We start from the raw sequence: 27,555 nt of genomic DNA on the forward strand, positions 1-27,555 counted from the left end.
CAAAAGAAAAACACCAAAACCAAAAAAAAAAAAAAAAAAAAAAAAAAAAACCCAAACAAGCAAATCAAGGACAACAAATAACTCTTAGCAAGAGTGTGTTTCAAGCCTAGAATGGTAAGATGCCTTTGATCCTCGCACTCAGGAGGTGGAAGCAGGTGACTCTTTGTGATTTAAAGGACAGCCTGGTCTTGAAATATTTAATAGTGAGTGACAAGATAGCCAGGGTTATATAGTGAGACTCTGTAATGGTGAAGGGAGGGATAAAAAGTGAGCATGTTTCCTTATACTCTTCCAGAAATGGCTTTTGCCCTTCTATAAGAGAACCTAAAGCATGTATACCTGTCATGGCCTGGTAAAGGATGTGCAACCATGCACTAGTTTTAAGTTGGTCTTACTTGTAAGCCTGGTGGTCCTATGGGTCCTGCACCTCCAGGAGATCCAGGAAATCCTGATGGACCCTGGAAAGAGATTTTTTTAAAATTAAGGTCAAACAGCAAGACAGCTTCTCAGAAAGAAAGAAATATCCACAAGAATTGTATAAGAGTTGTTATAGCATTTTTACTCATAATAGAAAATGTTATAACTCTTCCAAGTAGTCACTGATCCAGTGACTGATAAATAAACTGTGACATAGAACTGTGAAAAGTAGTAAGTTTACTCATATATAGAACAATCTGAATGAATCTGAAAAGCACTGTGGCAAGAGAAATTAGACCCAAAAGACTGCACAGGATATTATTCCCTATATATAAGTCCTAAGGGCAAGTGAAAGCTGATCTATACTGAAGAGTAATCACATTGGGATTTGCCTTTGTGGGTAGGGTAGGGACAGGGATCCTGTAAAGAGGCAGGATACTCTTTTCTGGAGTAATGTTAATATTCTGTGACTTAATAGAATTTTAGATTGCCTAGGTGTATGTATATGTTAAAATTCAAAAAATATTTAGTATTTCTGGATATAGTATATTATAAATGTACTAAATATACATTGAGTATTTTATAAACAAAAAGAAAATCAAATCAAATATTGAAGTATAACTACTACTACTACTACTACTACTACTAATAATAATAATAATTCTGCAATGTATTTTGAAATTCACAAAAATCAGTAGCTGATGGATAGACAGTGATAGATGGACAGGAGAGAGATAAAAAATTATAATAAAATATTAAAGTTATGAGTGATTATTGTAAAATTTATGATACTTGGCTCTGCATTTGAATTTGTACTATTAAAATTTTTAAAAGAAAAAAACCTAGTTATTTAGCATTAGATAAACCAGACTTCAAGATATTAACTATAGACAAGAGGCACTTAATAATGATAAATGGGTCACTTTTAGAAGACATCATAATATTACATATACCTACATCTAACGGTAGAGATTCAACATACACAAAGCAGAGAGAGGGGGAGGGAGAGAGGAGGGAGGGAAGGAGAGGGGGGAGGGGAGAAAACTGCGGGAAAAATAGATAAACCATATTATAGTTTAAAAAAAGTTCAGTATCTTTTCCTCAGTAATTGGTAGTACTTAAAACAAAACAATCAACAACAGTAAAAATCAAAATAAAAATCAAAAACAAAAAACCCAGGTCATTGGCTATTGAAACACCATCAACTACCTTAACCTAATAGATATTGTTCTCTGTAAGTTTTGGTCATAAACCAAAGTCCAGATGGAACAGAAAAGTGTATCCTTGATTTTGATAGACTCAAACTAGAAATTGATAATCACAAGGTAGTTAGATAGCAGTCAGATACTGGGGAATGAGAAAACAATACTTCTAAATACTCAAAGGGAAAAGAAAAATTCACATGGAACATTAGAAAATGTGTGGAGTTGATTAACAATACTTAAAGGAAAGACTGAAATTAGGAGAAAGCTGTTCTGGGGGAAATGTAAGGCTCTATTCCAGTGGGGTAGCAGGACACAGGTCATTATGTGCCCAAGAAAGGGAGGGAAGTATAAGACAGGTGAAGATTTAGATGACAGGAAGGGAATTGAAAGATTCTCTAGAAATGATACTATGAATTAGTAATTTAAACAGAAGAATAATCACAATGGTGAGATAGGGAGTGATGCTGATTCTCTGTGACTTAATAGACTTTTGGATTGACAACCAGGAGTAACTTGTGATCTCCTTATTGATCAGAAACCTTTTGATTAGCTAACAGACATCCTTTCACAGTGAATGTTAACATATAAATTTAATGAACACACTTTTAAAGTCAGTTTTGTTTAGCTCTGGGGGACTCTATACGTTGGCCCTTAGTCATCTTTGTTTTTGGTGTGGGCTCCTGTACTTCATGTCTCTTGTATAAACATCCATCCATGACCAGCACATCTAAACTCATGCTTCTTAGAAGCTGCATTCTTTTTTATAGATACATATCTCCTACCAGAATTTTAGATACACAGTATTCTTCCCTAAGGAGTTCTAGAATTCTTTTGAGACCCTTATGTTTTCACATCTTTTGTGGGAGGGACAATGTCTACATGTTTGTGGGATAGTTCATAGCACTTTGCTTATGCTGGATACTCCATATGTATTGAAAACTATCAAGACAAAGGAAAATAAGTAAAAAGCAAAAGAAAGCAATGGAAATATGGGATTGCAAGGAAATAGAAATCTCTTAAGTTCAACTTGTGGACTTTCATGTACTACAGTGCCCTAAGAAAAATTTCCATATTGAATACATTTAAAAGAAGTGAGTATATAACCCTGAATACACACAGAAAATGGCTGTTCAGTGAAAGACATGGTACCTTCCTGATACATTCAAGAGAATAGAGTGGATCTCCTTATCCACTGTTTTCCTTTCCATACTTTTGGCTACTCTGTCAACCTCAGTTCAAGAACAGTTAACAAAAAAGTATGCAAGTATTTATGTTCAGGTAACCTTTACATAGTTACCCAATGCTGGGTCTCATAGTCTATATTATTTACCTCACTTTTTAACACTACAGAGGATTTATATTGTTTCACATCTTCACAAGAGAAATGCTGAGTACAACACATTAACTTATTTTGAGAATGGATTTATAATATTTATTACTTTGTCTTATTATTGTATGTTGTAGTTTATTAGCAACTGTTGCTAATATCTGCCCATGCTTAACTTATAATTTAACTCTATCACAAGTCTATAGGTATAGGAAAAGAATGGCACATATAGGGCTTGGTATTATTATCTATGGTTTCAGGCATTCATCAGGGGTAACCATAAGGGAGTGGGGGGGCATCCGACATAGATCTGACCTAAATAAAATCTGAAGACTACTTGTCTTAAAACTTGAGTTGGTCAATTCATCTTCTTAGGTCATTCTACCTGCAAAAAACAGTGGCTAATATGATTTGTTCTATTTAAATTCTCCGGCTTTTCTTTGAGTAAGTAAGTCTACAAAGACCTTTGAGTTCCACTATGAAGAGTGAAAAGATATCATTGACATCTTGACAAAACATTGAGAGGTCAACACAAGAAGCACGACTTACAGTGATTCCATCCAGACCAGGTAGCCCAGGATCCCCCTGAGAAATAGAAATAGACAAAGAACACATGGAAGAGATTACTAAAATAAGCCCATGGGTTTCAGACAATCAACCTGAGATTCATGGGGATAGAAACAAATTGTTGCAACTTAGGCCACTATCATGGTCTTGTGTTTTAAATAATGCATAAACTGGCTGTTTCTACCAGTTTACTTTTTCCCTGTGAACATTCTGGACTCTAGAAAACAAATCTTACAGCCTTGGCTGAACAAGATTTCCTATTTTACCTAGATTAATTAATTTTCACATTTGCTAGGGACTTATCAATTAGAAAATGCTTCTGCAGGCTGGTGATTTTCTGCTCCTTTAGGAGGAAAGCAAAGCTACCTTCCCATGTGCCTTCATCCCCAGAGAATCTGTGCTTATATGTGTACAATGCAAATCAGACATTTCAAGGGAAAATCAACAGAGCATACAGACTCTGATTACATTTTAATTACTTTGCAGCTTCTTAAGCCACTGTATGAATCTGTAATATAACCATCCTGTGGAAATTGCTGTGTTCCACTGGATCCAGGGTTTCTTTGATTTCTGGAAAACCCGTTTAATCAATGTTTGCTAAGACAATGGCTGTACTTTGACACCTGCTGGTCTTACACCGCTTGGCATACAGTAAAAACCTCTAAGCTCCCTGTAGCATGGAAAGAACACTGCCTGGGGGTTCGTTCTTGAGAGAACTGGCCATCTGGCTCTGAAGAAGTCATATAGTCTTCGATTTTTCAATCTGCCTAATGAGTGACATGAAACCAAAAACCATGAGGCCTTTGCCAACTTTAATGTTCTATTGTCTGCGATGACACCCACAGTCAAGAACCCACATTTCCTTGCTTCTTCTCAACTTATCCACTTGTTCCATCCCCACCATTGCCTTTAGGTCCCGTTTCTAAGGTTCCAGGCCCTGTACAGTGATAGGAGAAAGTTGCCAGTTATCTCAGCAAGCTTGGTGTATTCTCCCCTCTAATGCAGGCACATATATTCCTATTTGCTATTGAGGCAGTGATGGATTCCTTTCCAGTCTGAAGAGGAGTGGGGTCCATCATTTGAAACCATGGTTTATTGAGGATCCCCCAAGCTATCAGTTAACAAATAGAAAGAGTAAGGCTCAGTATAACATTATTATGGACAATCGATCAGATTCTAATCATTTGAGAGCTGACAGGCACGTTTTTGTAGATTTTCCGGAATCTAGAGAAAGGAGGGACCTGAATGCTGGGGTGGTAGTCATACTAAGCTGTATAAGAATATAAACAGATTCGGAGATGCATAGGCATTGAGGCTTTAGAGAAAACAAAAATGTATCTGCCTCTAGATGTTTCAGCTTGTCTAAGAAAATAATCATGCAAACTCTTTGCCAACTTTCCTCTTATTTTTGGTGCAGATCCTGGAAAACAAATTTCTAGACAGCATAGCTGCAAACATTTCTGTGAATGTTTCTATCAGCAAAAAGACGTGGAATCCTCTTAAAGTCAGCTGGGGCTGCTCCTTAAACAGGTGCACAGGCTTATTAGTTCTGCAACTGGCTGGGTGTGAGGTGGGTCCCGGCTCTGGGAAACCTTGCTTCCCACCCACTTAGCTACCTACTTTAGCTCTTACCTTCATTCCCATGATGCTTCCTTGAAAAGGAGCAGGTTCTCCTTTTGCCCCTTTGTGACCAGGCAGCCCCTGGATAAAACATGAAAAACCTGTGAGAAAACCTTTGTGTTTGCATGCATTCGCATGCAAGCACACACACACACACACACACACACACACACACACACACACTCATTCACTCACACAGAAAGAAAAAAACAAAACAAACAAAAACCCCACTTACACAGACTTTTGATAGCAATATTACTTAATTAGAGGACTGGGCAATGGGAACCTGAAGTCATGTCTCTTAAGCTGTGGAAAACTTGGCTGTGTTAAAGGTCATACATAGCCCAGTTTCTGAAGAGGTCATCTCAAAGCTGGGTGCAATTCCTCTGTCTCTATGTCAGGAGTCTATGAAATGATGAGGGTTAGAAAGCAGAAGATTTTCTGTCTATGCAGAGCACTGGTTTAGGTAAAGCTCTACTCCTTACAGTGATACATCACTAACAGGGTCTTTGTTTAGGTCAAAGGTCAACTAAAATTTCTGTGATTCTAGATCATTTAAGTTTTGTGAGTCAAAACTGGGATCTATCACATATTTTTCTTGTTATATATTTATTTTTAAGATGCAAAAACAGGCTAGAGGACAGGTGCTTTTGTGGGTCAAATGTAAACCATGGGTCTAAAACATAACTATGACACCAGCTTCATGTTGTGTTTCTACCACACACACTCAGCTTCAAACCTTTGAAGAAATTGATGTGTCTCATTATTATCATGGAAACCAGTTCAATATATCTGATTCCAGTCTTTCAATCAGATTTCTTTTTGCTTTCTTGGTGGCAAATGATGACATGTAAGGAGAAGTCAGGATTAGTATTAGGTAGTATTAGGGGTACACTTTGGGGAATAAATTGTTGATTGATGATGGATGTCTCAAGTCCAGGGTCTACTGTGCTTCTAGTAAATCAATAAGAGCCTAGACATACAAATCAGTTTCTGAACATTGACTGCTTCCTCTTATTTATGCTTTCCCCATTCTTTTCAAATGGACTTACTGAATGGATATTCAGCAGGACATAAGGATCAACATAGTAAAACACATGCCCATATTTCTTTTTAAGCTTCGGGTAAAGATTCAGGCTGAGTGTGGGTTTCCACTCTGGGAGTTCTATCTTTCAGAGGATGTCTGTTATTTCAAGATCTTTATTCCATTTGTGGTGCACAACTCCTCCTTTGCTGGACTTCACTGTCTAGTCTCTTCCCCATTTCTGTTGCCATGGCAGCATTCAGGAGCCTGTATGATTTGTGTAGATTATTTAGGACTATAACTTTCACTGTATCTCTCTGCTGTTTATTGGTTTGGACCTTTGATACCAGTGTCCTTTAGGCGACTTTGAGGCTTGTATTCTGCCTGTCTTCTATGTCATTTTTTTCACATGTATTCACACACTCCACAACTTGGTCATTGAAGGCTACTCATAAAACTATGAGATGTCTCTAATTGCTGGCATGGTTTCTAGTTTCAAAAAGCCTTACATGACAACTTTTATAGATTTTAGTTTGATGGTGAACTTGAAATGCGATATTTTTCCCTTTCAACCATCCATAAATGACTCCTTGTGAGATCATGATACCTACTATTTGCATGATAGCTGGAAAGGGCATGGTGCCTGAATATCTCAGCTCTAAGTGAGTGAATGAAATTAAACAAAAGTGGAAATATGCGACCAAAAATAGCAGATCAACCCCATAAGCAAGGGTGATGGTATGGGGTGGGAGAAAGGAACAAACTAATTTCAATGTTTCTTAAGTTCAGCAGGACTGACACTGGGCAAATTGATTCTTTGATGTTACAGGGTGCATTCTATCCTGTGCTAGGGAGGAGAGTGATATAACGGCATCTAAGGGAAGGTAAGGACTGGTGTGAGAAGATCAGAGAATTGCAAGTATAAACCAAGCTTGCAATGCATTTAGGCTCTTCTTAATATGCATATGATCGGGCTGGAGAGATGGCTCAGTGGTTAAGAGCACTAACTGCTCTTCCAGAGGTCCTGAGTTCAAATCCCAGCAACCACATGGTGGCTTACAACCATTTTTAATGAGATTTGATGCCTTCTTCTGGTGTGTTTGAAGATATATACACATATATAATATATATTGAAGAATAAGTATATTTATTATAGTATTATACATCTTTAATATACATAGGATCACTTGAAGGTCGCCCAAGAATATCCCATTTAAAAAACTCATTTATTTTATGTGAGTACACTTTCGCTGTCTTCAGACCCACCAGAACAGGACATTGGGTCACATTATAGATGGTTGTGAGCCACCATATGCCTGCTAGGAATTGAACTCAGGATCTCTGAAAGATCGGTCAATGTTCTTTTTTTTTTCTTCTTTTTTAAATTGGATGTTCTCTGTATTTACATTTCAGATATAATCTCCTTTCCCCAATCCCATCCACCCTCCCATTGTCTCCATGAAGGTGCTCCCTTTCTCAAACACTCTCTTCCACCTCAGTACCTTGGCATTCCCCTACACTGGGAAAACAAGGCCTCTCCTCCCACTGATGCCAGAGATTGCTATCCTGTGCTTCATATGCACCTGGAGCCATAGGTCTCTCTGTGTGAACTCACTGATTGATGTTTCTTTTTTAGTCTGTGTGAGCTGCAGTGGGTTTGATTAGTTGATAATATTGTTCTTCCCATGGGGTTGCAAACCCATTCAGCCTTTTCAGTCCTTTATCTAGCTCCTTCCTTGGAGTCCCCACGTTTGGTCCAATGGTTAGCTGCAAGCATCCTCCTCTGTATCAGCATGGCTCTTTCAGAGCCTCAGAGGAGGCATCCACATCAGATTCCTGCCAGTAAGCACTCCTTGGCATCAGCAATAGTGAGTGGGTTTAGTGCCTGCCTATGGGGTAGATCACCAGGTGAGACAGTCTCTGGATGATATTTTCACCAATATCTGTTCCTCTATTTGTCCCTTTATTTCCTCCCATGAGTGTTTTGTTTTCTCTTCTAAGAAGGACTAAGGCATCTACCTTCTGGCCTTCCTTCTCTTTGAGCTTCATAATTTCTGTGAATTGTTTCTTGGGTATTCTGAGCTTTTTGGGCTAGTATCCACTTATCAATGAGTACATACCATGAGTGTTCTTTTGTGACTGGGTTACCTCACTCAGGATGATAGCTTCAAGTTCCATTCATTTGCCTAGGAATCTCATGAACTCATTGTTTTTAATAGTTGCGTAGTACTCCATTGTATAAATGTACCACAATTTCTGTATCCATTCTTCTGTTGAAGGGCATTTGGGCTCATTCTTTGCAGTTTCTGGCTATTATAAATAAGGCTTCTATGAACATGGTGGAGCATGTGTCCTTGTTATATGTTGGAACTTCTTTTGGGTACATGCCCAGGAGTGGTATTACTGGGTCCTCAGGTAGTACTATGTCCAATTTTCTGAGCAACTACCAGACTGATTTCCAGAGTGGTTGTACCAGCTTACAACCCCACCAACAGTGGAGAAGTGTTCTTCTTTCTCAGCATCCTTGCCAGCATCTGCTGTCACCTGAAATTTTGATCTTAGCCATTCTGACTGGTATGAGGTGGAATCTCAGGGTTGTTTTGATTTGCATTTCCCTGATGGCTAAGGATATTGAGCATTTCTTTAGGTGCTTCTGGACCATTCAATATTCCTTAGTTGAGCATTCTTTGTTTAGCTCTGTACCTCATTTTTAATAGGATTATTTAATTCTCTAGAGTCTAACTTCTTGAATTCTTTGCATATATTGAATACTAGCCCTCTATAAGATGTAGGATTGGTAAAGATCTTTTCCTATTGTTGGTTGCTGTTTTGTCCTTTTGACAGTGTCCTTAGCTTTACAGAAGCTTTGCAATTTCATGGGGTCCCATTTGTGGATTCTTGATCTTAGAGCATAAGCCATTGGTGTTCTGTCAAGGAAATTTTTCCCTGTGCCTATGTGTTCTAAGGTTTTCCACAGTTTCTCTTCTAATAGTTTCAGTGTATCAGGTTTTATGTGGAGGTCTTTGATCCACTTGGATTTGAGCTTTGTACAAGGAGATGAGAAAAGATTGATTTGCATTCTTCTGCATGCTGACATGCAGTTGGTGTTCTTAACCACAGAGCCATCTCTCAAGCCCTAGAACTATCCCAATGTTACCTGATATGGGAAAGTGTCAAATAGCTCAAGTTCATTCTTTGCTCTGAAATGTGTTATAATTATTATTTGTTTGTTTTACCAATCTTGACAATTCCAAAGGTAACATTAGAAAGCAACCCAAAGCCATGTAACATGTACATCCCACAACTGAAATTTTTAAAAAAGAGTTTTGCTGTTGTGGTGCCACCAGTATAAATTCTTGCATTTAGTAAGTTAGTGCAGTGGCTCTCTACAAGGACTTAAAGAAGTTTCAAGAGAAACAAACAAACAAACATTTGAAGGTGCATTCGCATTTAGATGCAAAGATCTGGTAACATACAGGTTGTCCTAAAATCCCAGGGTAGCCATCAGGGCCTGGAAATCCAACAGATCCTTGAGTTCCATTACAGCCATCTAGGCCAGGTGGACCTCTTGGACCTGGTTGTCCAGGGTGTCCCTGTTCAAAGATAAAAGAAAGGATTACTTCAGGCACAGGATCGTTAGCTAATTTAAAAGGCTCACAATAAGAACAGCCAAGTGCACTGCTAAATTCTGGCTCCTTGTCTACTCTCTTAGCTTCATCATGCATATTCTCAATTTTTTTCTCTGAACTTGGATATATGTTGCCAAGATCACAACTCAAGTGATCCCACTCCAAAAGACAACCAGTGTTTTAATCACACGCAAGCTGAAACTAAAAGGGCTCAAACATTAACCGATACAATAATTAAGGCACTACAATTTCACCTTCTGTGAATATAGACAAGTATTAAAATGAGGTTTAGCTGTCTGGTAGTTGAACTGTTACCAACACAGAACCATGCCAAGGTTTGAGATTCTTTAGACCAGACAGATCCCTGGATGGCTTTCTGAATGGAAGTTCTTCATGTGAGCAGATGCTTGATCTTGGTTATCTGAGCCCCTTCTCTACTGAAAGCTACTTGGCCACAAGTTAACAAGTCTCATTTTCACTCAGTTTGTTACAATCACAACAGGTAATAGCTTTAGTTAAGAATCCATCTCTTCTCTTTTTCTCGACATTCACTATCAGGGCAGTTGTTTATCTGGGGAGTTAAAAGCATTTTCATGGAGCTCATCTGAATTCAGTATGTTTCCTAGTTGGAGAACATAATGTTTTAATCTAGCAAAAGCCATCTGTATCTGGGCCATGGTGCAAACAGATGACCTTAATAGATCATCTGGACAGGTCAATGAAAGGTAGGTAGACTTTGAATAGACTTTCAAAGGGTAAATGTATATTTAACAATTTGAGGGAAACATATCATGTGTTCAAAATGAGCCTTTCGAATGACCAGTAGTTCCTCCTTATCCATGGAAATAACTCATGAATTTTAAATTGCACATTGTGTGGAGTAGCATAATGAACACTAATGTCAGTCCACTCCATCCTACCTGTGATGTGAATCATCCCCTTCTCCAGCACATCTATGAATATTTATGTTACATTCTCTACCAGCCTATTAGTCACTAAGTAGCTATCTTTGTTATCAGATCAATTTTCACAGCACTCATACTCACTTAACTATTTCACTTAACAATGGCACTAAAGCAGAAGAAGAGTGATGCTGGCGATTTGGATACAACAAACAGAAGCAAAATACTTCGCTTAAATAAAAAAGTGAAAGTTAGCTTCATGAGCAAAGAAATCACTTATGTTCTGAGGTTATTATGATCTAACATAAGACAAAAATCTACCCATCAAATAGTGAATCAGGAAAAGTAAATTTGTTCTAGTTTTGAGGCCAAACCTCAACCTGAAAAGAGTTATGCCAGCAAAAGCACAGGTCTGAAACCCTTCCCAGGGAATGAGACTAACCTTCCCAGTTGGTAATAAAGAGTCAAGGCATGAGTATACTTGACTGTTTCCCCTGCAAAGCTGGAACCATCATTCTAGTAGTCTGGACTCACACATTTGTATGAGTAGTCTGTTTACCTCCTATAACCCTAATAACATTTTCTCTACAAGAATATTATAGATGAGATTTTTCTTCTGATATAGTGGCCTCCATTAATCATGTGGTATATAGTCTATGATGCCCAATGGTTGCCTGAAAACATAGGAAAACGTATGGAATCATAAAGTTTGTTTGTGCAGGGAGGCCTAGGTCCAGCCTGGGTGTGTTCTTTGGTTGGTGGGTGATTCAGTCTCTGAGAGCCCCAAGGGACCAAGTTGGCGGACTCTGTTGGTCTTCCTGTGGAGTTCTGATCCCCTTAGAGACCAAAATCCTTCCTCCTGTTCTTCCATTGGAGTGTTCAAGCTCAACTAATTTTAAATGAAAGTGTTTTATAAATATGCATATGTGGCAGGTGCCAACAGCCCAAACACACCTGGGATATCTCAAAGCCCGGAGCTGTACCATCCCCAGTGTTTGTTGTGCTGATGTTGAATATCCTATTGGTAGACAAGTCCTGCTTGCCGACTCTATTGGTTGTTATGGCCCTTGGTAAAATGAACTGGGCTATCATGAAAGTGGCTCTATGTTGAAATTGTCTACATAATAGCAAAAAATGGGATTTAGAGACCCAAACCAATGACACATGTTAATGACCAGCTAACATTAGGAGGGGAACTTGATCTTTACAGTGGTCTAGTTTAGTAAGATGTGTCAGAGAAGCTGTTGTTTTCAGATGAAGTGTTAAACATGTGTTGTTGAAAGTTGAACAAATTGAGTTGGAAAAAGCCTGCAGGTTCTGTGCTTTTCTGTCTGATATTTCTGGCTTTTACAGATATTAGAATTAGGAGTCAGGTCTTTAAACATTTTTAGGCTTCCCGAGACTCTTGGACCTTGGGGGTGGGGCAGAAGATATTATCTGATTTTAAAGAGACAGATGAAACTGTCACATAAAGCAATCAACACCAGGGAACTGTATGTATCAAGGAAATGGAGTAGTGAACTACATACCAAAGACTCCTAAAGTCTTCGATGGAAGGAAGAGGTAAGTAATAAATGAAAGGCACACAACACATACTTCTTGGATAGTTGGGAGAGGGGAAGCACAGACAACCTTTGGTCAAGGAAAGGGCAGGAAAATGGGTGTGTCTCTTTGGGAGCAGCCAGCTTATTGGAAGAACATTGGAGAGCTGCAACTCTTCCCCCTAAGCAATGACGTCACAAGAGAAGTGACCAATTTCTGCATTGGCCATAAGTTTGAGGCATGAGAAGCAACTAGCTGAACTTGGGGACCAGTTCCAGCTTAGATTTAGAAGCATCCTGGGTAGCACAAGATTTACTTGTTCCCGGTTCCAGCCCAAAAGAGAGAATGGGGGGGGGGAATTCATAATAACAGTGTAAGTTCCAATCACCTGGGCATCTCTTACCCAGCCAGGTCTGTAGAATGTTTAGTAATGGTACCCCCAGTTTATCAGGTATACTCATCTTCTGAGCCTGGAAGACTTACTCTGCTTGGGGATTCTTTCTCACACAGGCATAGGAATTAGGTCATAAGAAAATTTTAGGTGAATGTCAAAAAATGGATGGCTATTCATGTCCACTTAATTTTCAATTGGCCTATTTCTGGACACTTTCCAGATGTTGTAGCCGAATAAAATGTGACATCTGATGGGTGATGTGATTCAAGTAAGAAACACAAAGAGAGTGAGTCTTGATTTTTCCAGATCTACAAATGTCTACTGGATTTGAGAGAAAAATAGATCAGATGATAATATCTATGAATGCAAAAGTATATCTTTTATGTATACCCTTTTATCTGAGTGTGAGCACATTGTAGATGCTCAAGACATTGTCAAGAGATTATAACACAAAATATCTGAATCACTTTTACTAATACCAGAAGGTTTTATAGCATAACATAAGACAATGGGTAGACTTGAGTATCTGAAACTGTCACTTCCCCGTACACACTTACTGGAATCCCATTGATGCCAACAAAACCAGGAACTCCAATGGGACCCTAAAAAAAAAGGAGAAGAGAGAGAAGTGTGTATGACAATCAAATTGATGCCTGTTAAGGTCAATAGGTTTGGTGATGGGATTTGAAGACCAGAGTTGTTGGTGTTTTATATCTCTTTCCTCATGCTGTGTCACCACATTTCCTACCCCAAGTCTAAGGAGTTGATCTAAGAATGGTTTTGAGCATGCTTATGTTCTGAGACAAGTTCTTGTGTTAAGCAGTGTAGTATAAGCCCCCAAAATCAACGCTCAGTATTTCAGGCTGCCTTCACATCTCGATAGCAACAGAAGAGCTTTGACAAATCTAACAAAAGAATTTCTCCCCATTCTGCTCCTTCAGATAAGGGTCCTAAGCTACACTACCCTTACCATCAGAGGACAAGTACGATTCTTGCTCATCCACAAAAGGCAGTTTCAGTTCAGGCTAGGCAACTGACTCATTCAAACAAGCCAAGTCTCACCATCTTTCAGGAACCAGGGCTACCACAGCAAGTTCTTGATGCTAAAGCCTGTTACCTGCAGCCTCTTAGTTTACTCTGTTTCCAAATACAACAACTCTGTGTGTCCTTACATGCTACATAATGATTCCCTTTCCTAAGATGTGAATATTCATGATTCCTGAATTGCCATCCACCTCATCAGTGAGTAGAAAATTGCCATCCACCTCATGTGTCCAAATAAATGTTATACTTCTGCTACCCTTATACATAGTATGGTAATTCCTTCCCTAAAACATGAGATTAACAAGAGGTAATGAAAGGACACAGAGCATCTCAACTGAGTTGATAAATTCAGTAGGCCAATGATGCTATTACCATTCTTGGTTTGGTAGTGTATTCCCTTGTATTTATGGCCCAGGTTCTAAATCTTGCCTGATAGCTCTTGCTTGTTGGTCTTCTCTGTCATATGCTTGATCTTTACTGAGCTGACCCAAGCCCAGCTCAACCCTGACTTCACACGAATGAGCCAATTTGTCATGAAAGCAACCAATATGTTCGCTTGATAGCCTGCTTTGAGAATCTCCAGAAATGCTTTCCTCCATCACCTACCCACCATTCACCCCACCTCCCTTCTTTTTCTATGAGATAGACATTTTTATGGATTTTTGGCTGGCCTAATACCTGTTAAGTAGGTCAGGCTGCCCTTGAACTTTGTGGCAATCCTGCTTCTGCCTCCCGAGTGCTAGGATTACAGATGTGCATCACCATGCCTAGGTTCTCTCTGTCTCTGTCTCTCTGTCTCTGTCTCTGTCTCTTTCTCTGTCTCTGTCTCTGTCTCTCCCTCTCTCTCATTTCTGTTTTCTTTATAGTTTGTATTTTATTGCTGTATACCCATTATACATAGTATATTTCAGAAAGACATTTTTACACAAGGACATACAGTACTTTGGCTCAGCTCTTCTTAAAGTATGTGACCTGGCACCAAAATGTTTAGGAGCAACAACATTTCCCTTAGAACTGAGAGTGAACCTTTGACTTTTGTACCACCCTTAGCATCAAAGTTGTTCCTTACCTCATCTCCTGTTGGCCCATATGGTCCCAGAGGGCCTGGGGAGCCTCTTTCTCCTTTCAACCCCGATAAACCAATCGAACCAGCAAACCCTTCAGGACCGGCTAGACCTTGAGTTCCAATTGGTCCAGGGTGCCCCTAAAGATGGACAGAAAGACTGAAAATTAGTCAACAGCAGATTTAACATCAAGATTTCCAATTTTTTCATGCACAAAGTATGGGCACAACTTCACAAAATAATTTTGGCTTAGAGATCTGTGAGGCATGCCAGCGATCCAGACAGGGATCAGAAAGGGCTATTTTAGGGGCTGTTAAGCTTATTTGGATAGAGCACATTTTATAAGCACGTTTAATAAGATTCATGTGCAGCAAGATCCTTCAACTTTGTACTTCTTAGGAGATTAGTTATTCTGGCTGGACAATACTGCCCTCTTCCTAGTTAATGCAAGGCCATCCATCAGACTGTCAAAATAACGAAAGAACAGAACACGGGAGAGCATCATGGCATTTTATAAGTCACATCTAAATGGCCAACCACATGCTTGTACTGAAGTTCAGAAATGGCCATGTCTAAAGAATGCTACCTGGGGGAGGGGAGAGGAGCAAATAGCAGTGACATCATCAGCATATCCCAGGACCCAATCACTATACCTGACAATACCCACAAGGACCCCTCTCCCTATACACTCATTGCTTACTCTTCCTTCCTTTTTAGCCCTTTCCTGTATTTGCTCTGTACCCAATATTTAAAACACAGGAAGCCTGAGACTATCTATTAACTATCAATTATGGTAGCAGAAGTGAACAGCCTGAAGATTTTGAATGCCTTGGTTACAAAATGTCCATAACAATTAAGTCTGAGAGTTCAGGCTGATATTTTAAAGCAGACTGAGACTGAGCATCAACCCCAGGAGGTACAAAGCAGCCTGGATTATCCTTTAGAACAAATCCCAGTAGGGAATTTCTTTTTTTTTTTTTAAGCTTAAAAGTGAAAACCATTAGCCATGTGCAGTACCTACCTGGGAACCTGGTATCTGGTAGAAATTCCATTTTCATAAATGCTTCTAGTCCTACCTCCCTGTCCTTTTAGTGACTGTCCATAATTTCCTAAAACTCAGTGAAAACTCTGGAAAAAAGCCCAGTGAAATACCCTTTACAGTCACCTTCAAGCTTTGCACTTTAAAAGGCTGAAAACAGCACCTTAAATATAGTGTTGAGAAATATATTCTGGTAATGCTTGTACCCACCAGCTGTGCTGGTCCTTTGGGATATAATTTTCTGTGTCAATCAGGCCCGTGAAGACCTAGAGCTCTCGCAAAGAAGTGAAAGACGTTCTACCCAATGAGATGCAACTCTCTGCAATGCCATCTAGCACTCAGAAGTTTCCCATCCCTATGGCGCAGAGAGCAAGCGCTCTAGGCACACAGTGGAAATGGCACCTGTGGCGCCTGCCACCGGGCCGCTTGGCTGGGGGAGTAAGTGAACTCCAGCTGGAAGGGGCCCGGAGTTAGGCTGGAAACCTGAAGGCATGGTGTGGTCAGACCTGGAGAAGCAGCTGGGCAGAAAGCAGTGCTCAGAGTTGTAACCCATCAGGAGGCATCATAGAAAATGTGCGATGCGAGCATCATCAGGATATGGACCGCCTGCCTGAGGCAGGAACAAGGGAGGCAGATAAGAACCAGCGGTTGGAGAGATTGCTTGGTGGGAGGACAGAGTTATGGTGGACTTGCTGGAGCTGTTAGTATTTACTACTAACAGAGAAGATCCAGGCAGATCACAGAATGTTTGGCTCGAACCTCAGACCTACCAAAAGAGGTTCTTCCATACAGGGTAGATAGACATGATATATTGCTTGACAGCTACGGTTTGTCACGTGACCCAGTTCCCATTCTGCATGTTCTGCTATGGGAGCTCAAGCAGTGCCCAGTGTGAGCATCCACAGCTGCTCTCTTATGTTTCTGAACACATGCTCACCACCCTGGGTAGATGAGGCTTGAGAGATGCTAAGATGGCTGTAATAGAATTCTGAATTGGTCCAGGAGGGGATGGTTGGGAAAACGGCTTCCTTTCTCTTGTCTGACCAGAAAGTTGCATGAAAGTCACCTAAAGGCCTCAAGAAATGAAAACGAAAAATCCAAAGGGGTGGTACTTCTTGTTGAAACAAAGATGCTGGGTGATGGTCTCAGGTAGTTTAGGTTGTTTGGGTATGTCAGCAGCCTGGAAGGAAACCTCTCAGGTTGACTTGCGCACAGGACCCTGTCTGGTAGGTGTCTGGAGGCTTATCTTGAATTGCCTCCCCAGCCTGGTGCTAAGGCCTTTTAGTGCACCGAGACAAGAAATCTTGCCACCCACAGAAATCCTTTCTCATGGTGTCTCAGAGAGCACCAGGAGCAGATAAAGGAAGCCCCAATAAAGGAAAGAGAAACTGCTATTTTATTTTTTTGTTTTGTTTTGTTTTTGTTTTTGTTTTTTTTTTTTTTTTTTTTGGTGTGTGTCTCTCTTGAACTGTCTTCAACTGTGCTTAGCATTGCTTTAATTTCCACTCACCCTCATCTCCAGTGCAGTTTCAGTGTGGCTCTTAAGCTTCACACTGAATCACAGACTGACTGCATTATATTTTGTCTCATTCTCCCGCCCCGCCCCCAAAATCTACGGCACTTCCCGTTATGGCCAGCAGAGGTCAGTGTGAGCACACAGGGACTGCAGATAAACAGGTGGGTGGGTGGGCCTTTTTCTCACACAGAGAAAGAAATCAAACCCGTGTGAAAGAAGTCACAGAATGTTCAAGCAGGAAAAGGCCCTTGGAGACCATTTAGTCCAGTGTTTATTTTATACTGGGTGGAGAGACTGAGAGAAAAGGAAGATTCTTTCTTTCTTTCTTTCTTTCTTTCTTTCTTTCTTTCTTTCTTTCTTTCTTTCTTTCTTTCTTTCTTTCTTTCTTTCTTTCGTCACATAGCCAGTAGGAACGGCACAAGACTATATCGTATTTCGGTGCTAGACCCTGTTTCTCTGTCTGTAGCAGACGTCCTAGGGGGTCATTGAGGCTGTCTCTCTCTCACCCTGGAGCCTCCTCTGGGACTGTTCCGATCAGTAGGATGCAGCAGCCAGATGCTCACTCATCATTTCTCTCTCTCTTACTCTGATCACAGACCCAATCTGAAGCGCCATCACTGTTTGGATGGCTCACAGAATTTCAATAGGCTTGGCCTAATGCCATGCCCTGATACATGTCATTTATTTTGGCAGATGGACCCATCCAGGGCAGAAGGGACTCCTCTACGTTGTTCCAACAAGCTCTCCTGCCTCCATCTGCTCAATATTTTTAAATCTGCACAGCAAGACTTAATTCTCAAGGGTTTGGAATTGTGCCCAAGGCTGGGGACTACAGGTCTACAACCAGAGTTCAAGCTGGCTATCTCATCCTGATCATGGTGGTTTGGAGTCAGTGAGTAGTAAGGTTACCTTTGATTAGAACCAGCCAATTAGGGTAATGGACCCGTTAATGGAGGTCCCTATAACATAGTAGAAATTCGCACAAACAGCATCTAAGAATCTTAGAAGCACATACCTGAAACTAGGTTGGATGGCAAAATTGATGGAAGAATCTGACCGCATAATTTGCGGTGTCCCTGCCTTATTATCCCTCCCTCAAGATTCCATTGGTCCTCTTTCATAAAATGAAAATGTGTTCCACAAGAATCAAACACATTCCCATCGAGGCACGAATGATTGACGACTTTGAGGTTTGCTTTTCCCAAGGGGAGCCTTGTCCTTTAATGGAGAACAAAACATTAGGTCAGGGATGCAAGTGCTATTTACAAAGCAGGGGAAGGAAGAAGGCAGCCTTCTTGAGGATCCAGCTGTATGCTAGGAGGAGCGGCAGCACTGTTACGTGGCCATTTTACCTGTATTCTTAGGCAAGCTTCTTATCTGTTCTGAGTATCAAGGGTTTGGGCATGATACTCACTATTGTGTAGGATTATTGTTAGCATTTAAGTGGCTCAATGATTATAAAACATGGTGGGGGAGCACTCTCATGCAGGCAAAGGGTAAGGTCGAGGGCAGATGTGTGATAGGGGGCTGGTGGAGGGGTAGCTGGGAAGTGGGATATCATTTGAGATGTAAACAAATGGAATGATTAATTAAAAAAAACATACCTGGTAGCTAGAACAGAAAAAAAAAAAAGATTCCATTTTCTCTTTGGGTATTGTTCATGATTGAATGGGGTAGTTAGAACTGGATAATTCATATTTAATCAACCTAAAATGTAAGTAAGAAATGCATGGATGTTATGGAGAAGCTTTTGCAGGGGGTGTCAGGGGATGATGGAGTATGTATACTGACGATCCATACCTGCGATACCAACTCTCCATTCCTTATAGTATGTGTCCTAGTTTTCTGAGACTCTGGGCTCTTCAGTGTCTGCTCATATGTTTATCCTAAAGCAACACAAGCTCCATTTTAATATGCACACACAAATGTGAACCTCTAGCTAGATTTCTCCTCTGAATGTGCCATAAGCTTACAGCCAATGCTTTGGCTGTTCTCTGCACTGTGATGTTTTAATTCAACCCTAACAAGAGCTTATTGGGTTATTGTTTTCTCTACAACACTATCTTCCAATCATCTCCACGTTACTCCCTTTCTCACATCCAACCCATAATCAGTAAGGATGCTCAATCCAACTTCAAATATAAGCCAAACATGTGCTTGTCTCTATTCCGATAGTCTTCCATCAGGACTTCCTCATCTTCTCCATGTGTGGTATTTCCACCTCAGCTTACCATCCTTAGTCTTGTTCTTTCTGAACATCCAGACACATTGCGTTTATATGTGAATTTAGTTGCCCTGGCTAGTTCCTATGTATCCTCCAGCAAAGATATAAATTTCCCCATGAAGTTCTCCATGATAATTTACATACCACACCATGATTAGGTTATGTGTTGCATATTATAGATTATATGCTAATACCCCTTGCTGAAGATAGAATGAGCTCCTTGAGATTCATGCCTTACTTCCCATAGACTTGTTGATGGCTCATCTCAGTGCTTGGCAATAAATGTTTGGTGAATGGATGGAGAAACGAATGAATGAATATACATACCGAAAAGCCAGTGGCTCAGAAAGGATGGTATCTTCTTGGGAAGTCTACACAGTTGCAAGAGTGCACTCAAGAAAGGACTTTTCATAGGACCACAGTTCAAGGTTGAGAAAAAGAGAATTGCCTAAGTTCATCCAATATCAACTATAGACACTTGAAAACACAGTATCATGATGTCTTGTAGAGATTTAAAGGGTGGTTTGTTTTTATATGTGGTGACTACAGCCTGGGCAATCTCTGTGTTCTGAGCTCTGGGTAGAATGATGTTGTTCCCTAGATTGATTGGTAGCTGCTTCCACCACAGTGAATTTATTCAGCATCTACCCCATGCCAGGTACTTGGGTGAAGATGGTGGGTAATAAACAGTTTTGGCATGTGTGGTACTTATATTTTTCTGACTTGAAAACAACTGTACACAGTCTACCACCAAACTAATTAAACATTTTCCATCCTGGACAGAGTTCTGAACTAGACATGTATGTATCTATGTGTGGTTAATGAAATGGTAATACATAAGAAAACATACCATATGGCCCACCCTGCTTCCTGGGAATGAACAAGCTCATCATAACAAGTGGTTGGGGATAAAGTAATACACAATAGACTTTAAAATGTGTAGTGCCAGAGGAATTCAGAGATGTGGTCCAGCAAGAGGTTAGAGACATAAGGAAAGGTTTAATAATATGGTAGTGAATGCATTTCCAATATAGAGAACAATGTGTTTTTAGAAATTAGCCAATCAACTTTTGTGGGCAAGAGCCAGACTTAGCTTGAGCAAAGTGAGAAAGGAAAGAGTAGCAGACAACTCTGGGCCTTAAAAAGTTTACTATGGTCCATAGGCTACATTTTAATTCTTACATTAGTTCCCAATGTCAGGATTTGAAGTATAGAGAGACAGTCTGTCATAGTAGGTAGGGGGACAAAGATTCAGAATAAAAAGTCCCAGATTCACATCTCCTCATCACTGTAGGATGATGGTTCAAGGGATGCCCTCATTTTACTCATCTTTATATCAAATAAAGGTAAGTTAGTGTCTCCTTCACAGGACATTTACAGACTTTATGCAAAATAATTAGTGAGACCCATGGTTCTTATTCCTTAGCATGCTGCAGATTCACCTGAATATAGCAATAAAAGACAGATAACCACACCCCACCCTCCATTTCAGACTAGTTAGGTGAGGCTAAAAATATGTGTATTTAATAAATTCCAGGGTGGTGCTCATGCTATTGCCACACTGCTGAATCCCTGCTGAAGATAATTTTGCATGGTACCTCGAAGAATAAATGTGTAATAAAAACAAGTTATTAGCATCTTGCTATTCCTTAATAGACTATGGCTTGTGAAGATAACGGGTTCAAAACTTCAGCAGGTCCTCCAGAATGCTTTGATTCCTATGGCTGGATGTACTTCCGCTTCTTTCTCATTTTGCCACAAGAAAAAGTGAAGCGTATATGGGCAGCAGAATCAGAGATGGCGTATCGGTGTTCGGACCATTCCAGTGTGCATTAGATTCTTAGGACTGCAGATGGGGAGAAGGCAGCACTGAGCAATACTTCAGAGAGTAAAGGTGACAAAGATGATGTGTTAGACTCGTCTTGTTGAGTAAAACTGAGGGAGGGGCAAAGGTTAGGTTGACTACCATGTTGTGTGATAGGGCCTTCCACCACATTGACTTGAGCAGATAGTGAGCCTGTGGTGGGAGATGAGAGGTTCCTGTTCAGACCATTTGTATTAAGAGGTTTTGGAACATCTGAGGTAAGGGCCAACGGTTGTTTATGCACTAGCCTGGAATATTTGAAAAAGCAACGGAAGATGCAGCATCTGTGCACACTCAGTCTCTAGGGTGTGGTACACATGGACAACTAAATTGGAGATGAAAAGCCTAACTGTGCAGTAAATAAAATAGAGAATTAAATGTGTACATGGATTTATTTTAAAATCCCGCCAACTCTTATTAACTAGGGGCAAAATGAGATTGAAAAATTATTGCTAGCCTGCAGTGTCCTCAGCGGTTCCTGAGGAATATAAAGGTACTCGGTCTCTGGTGCAGGTAGGAGGTGGCTTGGATTCTACGAATCCTCCTTAGTTTATAACTGTAATTCTTATTCTTATCTTAGTTATAGGGTATGTGTTTGGGGGATGAAAAACTTGACAGAATCTGGTCATACAATGCGATAAGGCAAATATTAATGAATATGTGTTCAAGAGCAGAGATTCTTAGGGGAATTTCAGAACAGCCATGTTCTTTCAGCCCTTCCTTTGAGTCATCAGAATACTTCCATGATTCAGGCTATGAGTACTAAGCAAAAAACAACAACAACAACAACAACAAAAACAACAAAACAAAACAGTATAAACTAAAGGGCCGTAAAGTCGCACAGCTAGTCAGTGGTAGAGCTAGTGTTAGGACTTTGCAATCAATTCTATGCTCCTTTATTGGAACAAATTGAGATGAGAGGAGCCAGGGCCCTTTAAGGTCATTTTCCTAGTAGCACTGAAAGAGTACCTGTGGTGGAAGATGCTGGTAGTATTTGGCAACTAACGAGTTCAGCTGGGAACAGTAGTGCATACCTGTAATCTTAGCACTTGAAAGGCAGAGGCAGGAGGATCAGGATCAAGGGTATCCTTGGCTACACAGGTAATGTAGTGTGAGGCCAAGGTGGGCCACAAGAAAGCCCAAATCAAACTAATAAACATACAAAACAATAAAAGATTAAAAACCCAAGAGGCATAAACAAAAAGCTCCTTATCTGGATATACAGAATTTTGTGATCCACAAAGCTCTATTTTGATTTGATAATAGCAACACTGCCCATGTTTTGCCAGCCAGTAAGCAGACTATCCCTTCCTATCTAAACAAACAAAGACATAACTATACAAAGATTTTGTAGATAGACAGTGATGGACATTCATCAAAGAGTGAATCTCCCAAATTTCCTGTGTCACTTCACGGACAGAGGTATCAGAATCTGACTCTCAAAGCATAGATGAAAATACTTCTTTTCTAGTTCTTCAGTGGGCAATCAGCGTTTGAAACAGTCAGCACTGCCTGGCACCAAGACATGCATCTACATGTTTTGTTTGCAGACACACACATGCCCATTCCATTGGCTCTTGTCAGCGTGTTGAAATGTTGGGAAAGACAAATCCCAGAATGATAAAGTTAACTCTTGCTAGGCAACTTTTCCTTATATTTTTGGTTGTGAGCCTAGCCTTTAACAGCTGAGCCATCTCTCCAGCCCAACTTTTCCTATAAATACTCCCAGCTCCCTTTTCAAATGGAATGATGATTTCAGTTCCCCACTTTTCTACACTTAATAATGCTCTGAATAGAAATAAAACCCACAGTAAGAGGTATTCAGGGAAGAAAATGTTAACTTTTTATTGACATAAAAGACGTTTATCTCACTCCACCCAAACATTTTCACTGGAACAAGAACTAAGAAACACAAGTGTACCAATAGAATTAATATATTCAGAAAACATACTTCAAGCAATGACACTAACTAAATGTCATAAATACAAATGATTTCTTTTGTTCTGCAACCAAAATGTTCTCTTTAGTAAGCCTATGGCCAATGGATAGTTTATCAGATTCTAATAGGCATATTTTTATGCTCTAAGTGTTCCAGTGGTTGCATATTAATTTAGTGGGAGATGACAGAATTTAGACATAATCTGCCTATTTTATAATGGAAGTATTTAGTTTTTAAATGTCAAACTTTCCCTTATCCCTGGGGAATGTCTGGATAGAGGTGAATGGTTTGATGAATCTGAAGGCCTGTCTTTTCCATGACCTGTTCTTAAATCAGTATCTGGAATCAAAGCAGAACCAACTTTCTTATAATTGAACATTGCAAGATCAAAAAAGTCCAAGAAAATATGAGCAATATTTGATCGTATAAATAGAAACAAAATAAACACCTCTGCAAGTATTACACAGAGTTGAGTGAGCCTGGAATAGATGCATAGTCTATACAAAGAGTTCCGCGGTGTATGAGAAAATACGTATGGTCCTTTTTGGTATGAATTTAAACTATAAACAGTAAGTACATTTCTTGCAAAGACATGGGCTACTTAATTTGCTATTATTGTCTTTTTCTGCTTAGAGCTCATAAGAATACCTCAAGAACGATTGTGCAGGCCTGTTTACAACCAAAAGGCTTGCCAGCAAACATGGATGTTGTTTGTTCTGTTTCTCCGAACATCCTCCCATTTTAACAACATGAGTTTTATGGTCAAGCCCCCACTTGCAATTTTTTGCTGTATGATTTGGAGAAAGGAGATTAATCTCTAGGCCTCTGTATTCTCATCAACAAAATGGGGTTATATTATTTGTCCTATTTTTCTGTGGTGCTTTGAGCACCAGGAGAGACACATGTGAAAAGGAACTATGCATTCATTCCATTTGCAAAGCTTTGCTGTGGGGGCAAAAGAGAATAAGTAAAGTCCAATTTCAAAACAAAATTCTCATTTATTGGGCTCCTCAGGCAATAAGCCCTTAAACGACTAAAGATTCACGAGAAAGAATTTTCATCAGAAAAAGACTGAATGAAACAAAGAGTAGAATTTAAAGCAGTGAAAGGCGGGACAAATGGTCTGGCACAGGATTCTCATTATAGTTTTAAAGTGATTAGAGTTAGTGCTAAAATATGTGGTTTATTTTTAAACATACAGTTTAATTACAAGTGAGAGCCAATGTTTTTTTCTTTCAGTTTTTCTATCAAAACACCATGGTTTTATAATGAATATAACCTGCCAGACATTTACTTTAGAGCACTTTTTTTGCTGTTGTATATTCCATTAGATAAGGGATACTTGCAGATTTTTTTTCTCTGACAATAAATTATCTTTCATTGCTATAGTACACAATCTTTGGTCTAATACTGAGTGGTAGAAGATAATTACATCTGGACCAATGCTGGCTTCTTACATTTTCTTGAGAGACACCTTAAGGTTATGACAATTGAGAGGTAACAGACAGCAACTAACTACATTTCTATTATTACAACGAGAAACCATGACCAATGCAACTTATGAAAAGAAACATCTAACTAAGGCTATGCTTACAATATCAAAAGTTAGAAATGTAACTAAGATACAGATCTTTGTCCAGCTCAGAAGAAAGATAAAGTATATACAGAAAGGTCAAAGTGGATAGAAGGGATATGATTCTGAGTCCAAGTACTGCTGATTTATTTGTCTTGGAAATCTCATCCTTACATCCTCCATACTAGGATGTGAAAGGAGATATGTAAAGACTCATGAGCCCTCCATACTAGAGAGTGGGAGGTGACTGTGAAGAAAAGACTCGGGACAAGTGTTGGTAATAAAAAAGGAAGCAAAGGAAAAATAAGCAAAAACAATTGGGGTCAAATTCATCTAAATTTCCTCATGACCATAAGAATCTAGGTCAAAGACAGAGAAAGGAAGTGGTCAAGCCAAGGGTGACTAAAGTGAAGAGAAAATTCTGCAGAGGACATGGCAAGAAGGTCACTGAGCAGTGTTGAGACTTGCCAAGATATACCAAGAGCTCCACTGACTCTAGTGCACTAGTTCTTAACCTATGGGTCTTGACTGCTTTGAAAGTAGACTGACCCTTTCATAGAGTTCCCACACGATTCATAACAGCAGCAAAATTATAGTTATGAATGAAGTAGTAAAAAAATATTTTTGTGGTGGGGTGTTTCACCATAACATAAGGAACTGTATTAAAGGAACACAGCATTAGAAGGGTTGAGAACCCCTGTTCTAGGGTTTGTATATATTTATTTGTTCTTCAAACAATAGCTGGCAGCTGAGGAGAAGAAAAGATGAAACAGGCGGTGGAGATTTCCAGAGTACCAGAGGTGAGAATGAAGTTGAACAGGAGAACAGACTCAAATGGGGGTTTATGGGAGCATTGTCAGAATAACTAATATTAGGCCCAAGGTTGGAGATTCCTCCAAAGCAGAACTAGCAATTCCTGACAAATGTTGATTTGCTAGAAATTTTAGCCTCTTCCAAAACAAAGTCTGAACTACTTATTGGTATAAGTTATGTACAGGATGTAGTATTTTAGTCATTTTTTTAGTGAGTCATGAACCAGAGAGAGCACCCAAGAGATGTGTATCTAGAGAAAATTCACTAGACTGTTATTAATGTTGTGCCACATCTACCCTTACTGAACTTGGCGTTTGGTCTAATAGTACATTGAAAGAGAAATGTTTTTCTACTACTGTGGAAATTGTAATCCTGACTTCTAGGTCAGGATCAAATGTCCCATGTAGATAGAAAAGCAGCTTTCATGCTCAAGTCTCATCAAAGAACCATGGTTTGTCAGAATTTTTCATGTCGTGTGTATTCCTGCTTCCACTTAGTCATTGACTTTGGTCAGAACTCATTGTTGCCAACTGTTGACTTAGAGTAGGAAACAATAAAGATAATTTAAACAATATATTTTTCATCTGGTTCCCAGATCAAGAAAAGAGTTGAGGGTAACCCATTAATTTTCTTAAGAGAACTCAGAGGGGAACTGTGAAAGGAGGGTGTGACAGGAAGCAAAGGGACTGTAACAGGAAGCAGAAAAAGGCAAAACAGGAAGCCAAACTTGCCAAAGGCCAGGACTCATGAAAGAAAAAGAGTACCAGAAGGAGCTGGCTAGTTCAGGAGCATGCATTGGGAGCGTTAATTATTTTATGCCCCCCTCCATTTTGTCTCTACCTTTTACATTCTCTGGTTTTATGAGGATTTCATAAAAAAAAAAAAAGCTTCTAGATCTGGTGCTGGCAATCTTTCAGATAAAGTTCACAGAGAATTCCGTACATATAAACTCTCCAGTGATGCTTGCCTTAGCCAAGAGTGGCAACAATTGTCCCCTACAGCTGATTGTAAGACAAACCTCAGGGACTTTCCCCTTCCAGGCTTTGAGTGCTTCAGGTCCTTTGGATTGAGAACCAAGCACCTAAGTTGCTCCTTTGGCTGACAAATACAGGCTTCTTTGTTAGTCTGGTTTCAACCAGTCTAAACAAGTGTAGGGTTTTGTGTGATGGCTATTATGAGTCCATCTGGAAGGGAAGACTAGGCCAAGGGTCACAAGGAGAATAAGGGTATAAACTGAGATACACCAAGGCTAGCTTCCAGAGAACTTTTGCCTGGAAGGCTGCTTTATGAATCTTACCTCTTAGTAGTGTAGTAGAGAAACTACCTTTTCTCTCCTTGTATCTTATTTTCTTTTCATCTTTGAACATATTTTTATCTATTTGGTACTAAAACCAACTAACTAACCAACCAACCAACCAACCAAAGAGAGAAAACCCTTTCTCCTCATAAGCTACAACATAATTTCTCCACCACCTTTTGAGAACAAACTATTTGATAAACTAGTCAAAAGTCCTAGCCTCTGGTTTCCTCTTTCCTATTCTTCTAACTCCTGGCACCTTAGTCTGGCAAACATCTATATCTTGAGAGTCTTCTTGTGGAAGTAACCAGTGAACATGCTAAGTTCGTATGTTATATGTAGACCTTGTTTGCAGTAATTGTTACTTTTCTTTCTGAAAGCTTTCAATGCAATATCCCATGGACTTTTTAGGTGCCCCTTTTTGGTCCCCACTATTCTGCTGAATAGATCTTGGCACTCACTTCTGATTTTATTCACTGCCTGTAGATTCAACCACCTTGGGTGTACAAATGAGATCATATACTCATGTGTTTCTCAGGCACTGTCAATTTCCAA

At 39.7% G+C, this 27,555-nt stretch overlaps 1 protein-coding gene across 1 annotated transcript in view; it reads right to left on the reverse strand.

The window, feature by feature from the left end:
• The window catches only part of COL4A6 (collagen type IV alpha 6 chain), a gene marked incomplete at both ends in the record, with an annotated part of 329,278 nt that overhangs the window by 57,399 nt on the left and 244,324 nt on the right, over positions 1 to 27,555 (reverse strand). The window contains 6 exons of the mRNA XM_080910167.1: positions 396 to 458; positions 3,499 to 3,534; positions 5,149 to 5,217; positions 9,637 to 9,753; positions 13,185 to 13,229; positions 14,741 to 14,875. Of these exons, the coding sequence (XP_080766293.1) occupies positions 396 to 458; positions 3,499 to 3,534; positions 5,149 to 5,217; positions 9,637 to 9,753; positions 13,185 to 13,229; positions 14,741 to 14,875 (465 nt within the window). The remainder of the gene's footprint in view (positions 1 to 395; positions 459 to 3,498; positions 3,535 to 5,148; positions 5,218 to 9,636; positions 9,754 to 13,184; positions 13,230 to 14,740; positions 14,876 to 27,555) is intronic.

This window comes from Micromys minutus (assembly GCF_963924665.1).
Source record: "Micromys minutus genome assembly, chromosome: X".
NCBI lineage: Eukaryota > Metazoa > Chordata > Mammalia > Rodentia > Muridae > Micromys > Micromys minutus.